The 8,878-nt window shown below is 41.2% G+C and overlaps 1 protein-coding gene across 4 annotated transcripts in view; it reads right to left on the bottom strand.

The window, feature by feature from the left end:
* Window positions 1-8,878, bottom strand: part of RYK (receptor like tyrosine kinase) — a 100,150-nt gene continuing 91,272 nt past the window's right edge. For 3 of the 4 annotated variants that reach the window (XM_033855371.2, XM_033855372.2, XM_073803804.1), the window contains 2 exons: window positions 1,823-1,959; window positions 1-436 (listed from right to left, as the gene is read on the bottom strand). In XM_033855371.2, coding sequence (XP_033711262.1) covers window positions 325-436; window positions 1,823-1,959 — 249 coding nt within the window. In that variant the 3' untranslated portion in view covers window positions 1-324. Of the gene's footprint in view, window positions 437-1,822; window positions 1,960-5,190; window positions 5,309-8,878 lie in introns of those variants that run through there. The other variant, XM_073803803.1, reaches the window with a different exon arrangement.

Here is an 8,878-nt window from a genome sequence, read left to right as displayed (position 1 = left end):
TGTGTTTAAACAATTTTAAAAACTGTTTATTTATTTTGTAAGAATGTACCCCTAGTCCAAAGTTAACTATGTTTAAAAAAATTTTTGGCCAAAAAATTTACAAAAACATTTTCAGTTCAACCTAATGAAAGTGATATCTAGAAAATATTTGACATCATTAAGTCTGCCTTAGATAGTTCCGATTCTAAAGCATTCCTAAGGCACGGTGCTCTGGAAGACAAATGTGCTTCTGCGGCGTTGTGTGGCGTATGCGGCATCCGTGACCGGCTGCAAGTGAGCCCTGGCAGGCTCCTTCCTCCTGACGCTGGCGGACTGTGAGAGGAGTCAGACGTAGGCCCCCAGGGCTGCATGGAACTCTGTGAGACACTGGACCAGCTGCTGGAACTTGGGCCTCTCCTCCGGATCTAAGGCCCAGCAACAAGCCATCACAGCAAATCTGCAGAGTGACAAGACCAGAAAATTTGGCTAGTGATGATATAGTACTCCTAACCTTTTGGTCAATATGATACCAGTTATGTTGTCTATCTAAATGTGGGCGTGGAGAGGACGATATATTAAAAAAATCAATCAATATTACTATCTGTTGGCAGAGCTAAAATGAATTATCTGGATGATATCTGTGGATTTCAATTCTGCAACATGTCAAAATATATCAGGAAATAGAGATTGTATATAACTACCTAAAACATAGTCAAAATAATAACCTGTGTTATCCTGTACAGTTGACTCTTAAGCAACACAGGGGTGAGGGGTGCCGACTCTCTGCATAAAAATCTGTGCATAACTTATAGTTTAGCCCTCCGTATCCCCAGTTCCCCCTCATCTGCATATTCAACCAACCATGGACCATGTAGTACTGTAGTATTTATCACTGAAAAAAATCCACACGTAAGTGAACCCACATTGTTCAAGGGTCAACTGTATTTGAGTTCTGAAAGAAAGAACTTGGAAGAAGAGGAACCTTTAACTAAACTGTAAGAATTCTGGATCTACAGTAAAATCTGTGCAAAAGCTGCCACCTTGCCACAGTATAAAAACCTTCAGGGGGGCTTCCCTGGTGGCGCAGTGGTTGCGAGTCCGCCTGCCAATGCAGGGGACACGGGTTTGTGCCCCGGTCCGGGAAGATCCCACATGCCGCGGAGCGGCTGGGCCCGTGAGCCATGGCCGCTGAGCCTGCGCGTCCGGAGCCTGTGCTCCGCAACGGGAGAGGCCACAACAGTGAGAGGCCCGCATACTGCAAAAAAAAAAAAAAAAAAAAAAACCTTCAGGGGATACTGGAACTGAGACTCAATCACCCCTGAACAGCCTCCTGCCCACTCCGATCCCATTATATGGGAAGACTAGCTATGTGATAAAAGCAGGAAACAGGAACTATCCCACTCACCAGACCAGAACATCTTCCTTATACGTATATCAGTTCACACCAGCTGGCAAGGCACAACAGCAATGAGAAAGGCTCTTTATAACTAAGGATGTCCTTAAGGCTCATCCTTAAGAAAGGCTTAAGGCTCCTGTGCAGGTCCTCACTCTACACAGGAAAACTGACAGTGTTCAGTGTTTTCTCACTATGTACATAAGTCTCTTGGATTAGATTAATCACTACAAATATGAGATGCAAAAAGTCCTAATGTCAAATGCTTTAAAAAGAATGAATGAGTCTGGCTGACTTTGTAGTTTCTCTACAGGAGTATAATTCAAGTCCAAAGAGGCATTATTCTCAAAAGGGAAGTCTCTGTACAAGTATGGACACCTGTTCTTTTTCTTTTATCCAAACGTCGTAAATGGAGTGAAATCCATGTCTTCAAGCTCAGAAAAAACTTACAGTTCATCAGGACAGTTGATCGGCTGGGCTATTCGGTAACCGTCTTTCAGGTACGCAGCCATCTCAAACGGGTCGATGTCCACATAGGGTGTTTGGCCCAGAGTCATGAGCTCCCACAGCGTCACTCCAAAGGCCCACTGAGAAGAAGAACGGCAACACCGTGAGGGGATATTTAAAACAGCTGTCAGAGTGCTGCTGCCTGTGGCCAGGAGGGGATATTTAAAACAGCTGTCAGAGTGCTGCTGCCTGTGGCCAGGTAGGGACCAAAAATAGCAGATTGATCAACTTTTTTTGTGTGTGTGGCATGTGGGATCTTAGGCGTGGCATGTGGGATCTTAGTTCCCTGACCAGGGATCGAACCTGCACCCCCTGCATTGGAAGTGTGGAGTCCTAACCACTGGACCACCAGGGAAGTCCCAGCAGATCTATTAACTCTTAATGAAAGCAAAATGTTATTTATAAAAAGAAGTCTACCATACCCAGTTAGATTCTCTTGTTGGACAGAAAGGAACATTTTAATGAATGCATTCTTTAATGTGAATATCATTATTGTATATTCTAAGGTAATTAGAGCCATGGGAAAGAATTATTTTTACTGTTGATTACAAGCCCCACCACCCAAAACTGTTAATTATGTCTAAAATTTTCCTAATATGTAAATGTGTTAAATACCATAGCTGGTCAGCAGAGCTGAAAAGTGGAAAATGCAAATCATGTAAAATATAATGTCATGGATTTTTACTATGTTCAGATAATTTAAATTAACAGATGAAAGTATACTGGAAGAATATCTTCCAACCTTGCTTGGGTAAAACATGAGATTTATTTAAAATCAACATGTAAACTATTGGTAGGAGCAGAAATCATAAGCAGTGGCAACAGTGCTCAGTCATGGTCCAGCCAGGGCTCCTCAGTTTGCCTGTGGCTTCTGGACAGTGTGTGGACGGCAGGAGTATGTCTCCACAAAGCTGCTGCCATGAGGCAGGACAAGACTCAGACTGGGGGCTCCCACTGATCTGCTGCCACGCGTGGGCCTTGAGGTCAGGAGAGCTGAAGGTGGATGAGGAGGAAGATACCTGTGTACCATGCTATCATGTTTATGAATACCTTCAAGTTGTAGACATTTGGTTTTCATTTTTCTTTCTTTTTCTCTTTTAACTTTCACAACGAACCTATGAGAATCACTGGTAGCCCAATTTTACAGATGAGGAAACAGAGAAATAACCTGCCCCAAAAAACACTTTTTATAAGTGAAGGGGGGGAAAAAGGAAAGGGAAAAAGAGGAAAAAAACACAACAGGTCTGTTTATAAAATCTAAGCACAGTGCATCAAATTTTAAGTTATTTTGTTCAATAATAATGAAATACTATTCTAAAGTATACAGATTTTTTAAAGCCTTATATTTGTAAACAATAGTTTTATTTCTTATTATAATCTAGGCAAATAAGGAAACAGTGGAATGATATCTTAGAATATTTTTTAAAACTGTCAATGGAGAATTCTATACTAAGCCAAAATGTACTTGAAAAATGAAGACAAAATACAGTTTTTCAAACAAAAGCTGAGAGACTATGTCACTGGCAGACATACACTTCAAGACACGTTAGAGCAGTTCTTCATGTGGAAAGAAAAAACACCAATGGGAATTTGGATCTATACAAAAAATGAAGAGTGCTAAAAATATATGAACAACAACTAGGTATTTTTTCCTCATTTAAAAATTTCCTTAGGGCTTCCCTGGTGGCGCAGTGGTTGAGAATCTGCCTGCCAATGCAGGGGATGCGGGTTCGAGCCCTGGTGTGGGAAGATCCCACATGCCGCGGAACAACTAGGCCCGTGAGCCACAAGTACTGAGCCTGCGCGTCCGGAGCCTGTGCTCCGCAACAAGAGAGGCCACGATAGTGAGAGGCCCGCGCACCGCGATGAAGAGTGGCCCCCGCTCACCGCAACTGGAGAAAGCCCTCACACAGAAACAAAGACCCAACACAGCCAAAAATAAAATATAAATTAATTAATTAAAAAAAAAATTTCCTTAATAGACTGTTTAAAGCAAAATCCCATGCACTGTGGGGTTTATAATATAAATGGAAGTAAAATGTATGCCCATAATAGCATAAAGGATGGAAGGGGATGAGTGGAAATACTGTATTGGAAGCTGCTTATATTAAACATGAAGTGGCATAATATTCGAAAGTAGAAGGTGTACACTGTAAGCCCTAGAACAGGTTTCCCAACTTCAGCACTAGTGACACTGTGGACTGGATGAGTCTCTGTTGTGAGAGGCTGTCTTGTGCATGGCAGGATGTTTAGTTCAGCAGCATCCCTGGCCTCCACCCACTGGATGCCCCAAGTTGTAATAACTGAAAATGTCTCCAGATATTGCCAAATGCCCCACACCCCCAGGAGGGAGGGTGCAAAACTGCCCCCAGTTGAGAAACCCTAAGCCAGACTGATGAAAGAAAATAAAAAGACACAAATAACCAATACGAGGAAGAAAAGAGGAAACATAATTACAGATCCTACAGACATCAAAAAATATTATAAGCAACTCAACTTTATGCCAATAAATTCAATAACTTAGATGAAATGAACAAATTCCTTGATATTTATGTTACCAAAATAGATACAAGAACAAACAGAAAATCTATACAGCCCAATATTTCTTAGAGAAATTGAATTCAAAATTTAAAATCTTCCCACAAAGAAAACTCTGCATCCAATTTCACTGGATGAATTCTATCAAACTTGAAAGAAAAAAATACAGTATTAGTTTCCTAATACAATGTTAGTTTCCTAGGGCTGCCATAACAAAGTACCACAAACTAGGTGACTGTTTAAACAACAGAATTTGCCTCACAGCTCTGGAGGCTAGAAGTCCAAAATCAGGGTGTTGGCAGGGCTACACTCACTCTGAAACCCACAGGGGAGAATCCTTCCTTGCCTAATCCTACCTTCTGGTGCTTTGCCAGCAATCCTTGGTGTTCCTTGGTTTGCAGCTGTAGTACTTCAATCTCTGCCTCTGTTTTCACACAACATTCTCCCCTTGCATGCCAGTGTCTCTTCTTATAATGATATCAGTCATACTGGATTACGGTCTACCTTAATTATGACTTCATCTTAACATTATATCTCTAATGACCCTGTTTCCAAAGGTCACATTCTGAGGTATAGGGGTTAGAACTTCAACCTATCTTTTGGGGGAACACAATTCAAACCACAGTACAATCCTACACAAACTCTTTCAGAAAACAGGGGAGGATGGAACACTTCTCGACTCATTTTTAGGCCAGCATTATCCTAAATACCAAAACCAAAGCGTTTAGCTTTTTGGAACTTAATATCTTTTTTATTAATTGTTACCATTAAGGTAGAACAACAGCCATCCTTGAGGTCTGTGCTTTGGGAGGAGGGAAGAGACAGGGCTCAGATGCAGACGGATGTATATTTTTAAAATCTTCATAGGTTTAAGGGGAATCTTCTGTTCTGCTTAAAAATGGAAAAACGATTTCAAATTAATAAAAGTTAAAGGAAGGTGCCTGCTGACATACAGGTGTTTGTCTTTAAACTTTATATGAACTTTTAATAATGACAGTAATTAGTCATTGTAACGCTTAATTTTTAAAATAGTGTTCAGGGCGTCCCTGGTGGTGCAGAGGTTAAGAATCCGCCTGCCAATGCAGGGGACACGGGTTCGAGCCCTGGTCCAGGAAGATCCCACGTGACGCAGAGCAACTAAGCATGTGCGCCACAACTACTGAGCCTGCGCTCTAGAGCCTGAGAGCCACAACTACTGAAGCCCACCTGCCTAGAGCCCATTCTCCACAACAAGAGCAGACACTGCAATGAGGAGGCTGCGCACCTCAATAAAGAGTAGCCCCGCTGGCCGCAACTAGAGAAAGCCCGCGTGCAGCAACGAAGAATAAATAAAATCTTTATTTATTTATAAAGCACCAAAAAAATAAATTAATTAAATTAAAAATTTTTAAAAATAAATAAATAAAATAGTGTCCAATTGCCACAGGGAAGGTAGTTCACTACACAGATGGAACAGAGCCCAAAGAAGTGAAGCTAGTTGGAAGGGTGTTCCTACCCCTTATTTACAAGATAAGATGGGTCTGTTCCTATTCACTGATTGCGGTAGCAGCTTCGGGGAAGGAATAATCAATCCAAACTAGATTTTGGAGGAAGAAACAATAAGAACTGGTAAGAAGTGGATACTGCCACTTGATGAGTAACCCCATCCACTGACAAGGGATGTTCTAACAACTTCTGACTGTAAGACTTTCATAGTAATGCTGGTGGTATCTGAGACCTGGAGTGTACACAGGGACCATAACAGTACAAAATATATAAGATGACTTAAAAAAAATACTTCTTTCACATTGTTGTATCCACATTACCACTAAGCACCCATCTAAGTTTCTTATGTTACATACTGCAGCACTAAGAAACACCAAAAAAAGAACAATAAACCCAAAGGGAAAGTTCCAGTTTCATTTCCTTACAAGCCAACAACCAAAAAAAGTGATTAATTACATGTTGGCTCACCAACCCTCTAAAAAAAATCAAGACCAAACAGCACAAGGATAATTTGTGGAAAACTTGCTCTCTAAAGTCTTCTGATAACTGAACCATTTAAAATTTAGACAGACTTATTCTATAATTTCCTCTTGTTTGACGTCTTTGGAAAGGGGGCAATGAGAAGGTCAGCCTGTTTTTTCCAGAGTTTTATAAAACTTTTATAAAAGGCTCTTGCTACATCCATTTAAAGAACATGTAGAGAATAACAGTGTTCTTCTATTCATCTTATTTCTCTTCTCCCAACTTGTGTTATTTTACAGCTTCTTAATATATAGGATACAAAATTTTTTCTTCACTAACAACATATACAGATGTGACTTGTCAAAAAGTATATAATACTCGGGACTACCCTGGTGGTGCAGTGGTTAAGAATCCACCTGCCAATGCAGGGGACACGGGTTCGATCCCTGGTCTGGGAAGATCCCACATGCTGCGGAGCAGCTAAGCCTGTGTACAACTACTGAGCCTGTGCTCTAGAGCCTGCATGCCACAACTACTGAGCCTGTGCACCGAGAGCCCCCCTGCTCTGCAGCAAGAGAAGCCACCACAATGAGAAGCCCGCACACCACAACCAAGAGTAGTCCCCCACTCGCCACAACTACAGAAAGCCCGTGCATGGCAATGAAAGACTCAACGCAGCCAAAAATAAATGAATGAAAAATTTATTTATTTTTTAAAAAGTATATAGATCACAGTGATGTGAGGTGAGAACTCCACCAACCCTAAAAGGTCTCTCCCCTAGAATCTCCAGAAAGGAACATAGCCCCGCTAGTACCTTGGATTTAGCCCAGGAAAAGTCCAAGCTACAGAAAGCCATGTGGATGAAAGTCTCTTGGTGCTCCAGCCAGGAGTCAGGGCTCTGCCTCTGAGGTAGGAGAGCCAACTTCAGGACACTGGTCAACAAGAGACCTCCCAGCTCCACATAATATCAAACGGTGAAAATCTCCCACAGACCTCCATCTTAACACCAGCACCCAGCTTCACTCAACGACCAGCAAGCCACAGTGCTGGACAACCTATGCCAAACAACTAGCAAAACAGGAACACAACCCCACCCATTAGCAGAGAGGCTGCCTAAAATCATAATAAGGCCACAGACACCCCAAAACACACCACCAGACGTGAACCTGCCCACTACAGAGACACGATCCAGCCTCATCCACCACAACACAGGCACTAGTCCCCTACACCAGGAAGCCTACACAACACACTGAACCAACCTTAGCCACTGGAGACAGACATCAAAAACAGCAGGAACTACGAACCTGCAGTCTGCAAAAAGGAGACCCCAAACACAGTAAGATAAGCAAAATGAGAAGACAGAAAAACACACAGCAGATAAAGGAGCAAGATAAAAATGTACCAGACCTAACAAATGAAGAGGAAATAGGCAGTCTACCTGAAAAAGAATTCAGAATAATGATAGTAAGGATGATCCGAAATCTTGGAAATAGAATGGACAAAATGCAAGAAACAGTTAACAAGGACCTAGAAGAAATAAAGATGAAACAAGCAACAATGAACAACACAATAAATGAAATTAAAAGTACTCTAGATGGGATCAATAGCAGAATAACTGAGGCAGAAGAACGGATAAGTGATCTGGAAGATAAAATAGTGGAAATAACTACTGCAGAGCAGAATAAAGAAAAAAGAATGAAAAGAACTGAGGACAGTCTCAGAGACCTCTGGGACAACATTAAACGCACCAACATTCGAATTATAGGGGTTCCAGAAGAAGAAGAGAAAAAGAAAGGGACTGAGAAAATATTTGAAGAGATTATAGTTGAAAACTTCCCTAATATGGGAAAGGAAATAGTTAATCAAGTCCAGGAAGCACAGAGAGTCCCATACAAGATAAATACAAGGAGAAATACACCAAGACACATATTAATCAAACTGTCAAAAATTAAATACAAAGAAAGCATATTAAAAGCAGCAAGGGAAAAACAATGAATAACACACAAGGGAATCCCCATAAGGTTAACAGCTGATCTCTCAGCAGAAATCCTACAATCCAGAAGGGAGTGACAGGACATAGTGAAAGTCATGAAGGAGAAAAACCTGCAGCCAAGACTACTCTACCCAGCAAGGATCTCATTCAGATTTGATGGAGAAGTTAAAACCTTTACAGACAAGCAAAAGCTGAGAGAGTTCAGCACCACCAAACCAGCTTTACAACAAATGCTAAAGGAACTTCTCTAGACAAGAAACACGAGAGAAGGAAAAGACCTATAATAACGAACCCAAAACAATTTAGAAAATGGGAATAGGAACATACATATCGATAATTACCTTAAATGCAAATGGACTAAATGCTCCCACCAAAAGACACAGATTGGCTGAATGGATACAAAAACAAGACCCTTATATATGCTGTCTACAAGAGACCCACTTCAGACCTAGAGACATATACAGACTGAAAGTAAGGGGATGGAAAAAGATATTCCATGCAAATGGAAACCAAAAGAAAGC

The sequence above is a fragment of the Tursiops truncatus genome, chromosome 4, assembly GCF_011762595.2.
Source record: "Tursiops truncatus isolate mTurTru1 chromosome 4, mTurTru1.mat.Y, whole genome shotgun sequence".
Taxonomy (NCBI): domain Eukaryota; kingdom Metazoa; phylum Chordata; class Mammalia; order Artiodactyla; family Delphinidae; genus Tursiops; species Tursiops truncatus.
This window is presented reverse-complemented; position numbering and strand designations above follow the sequence as displayed.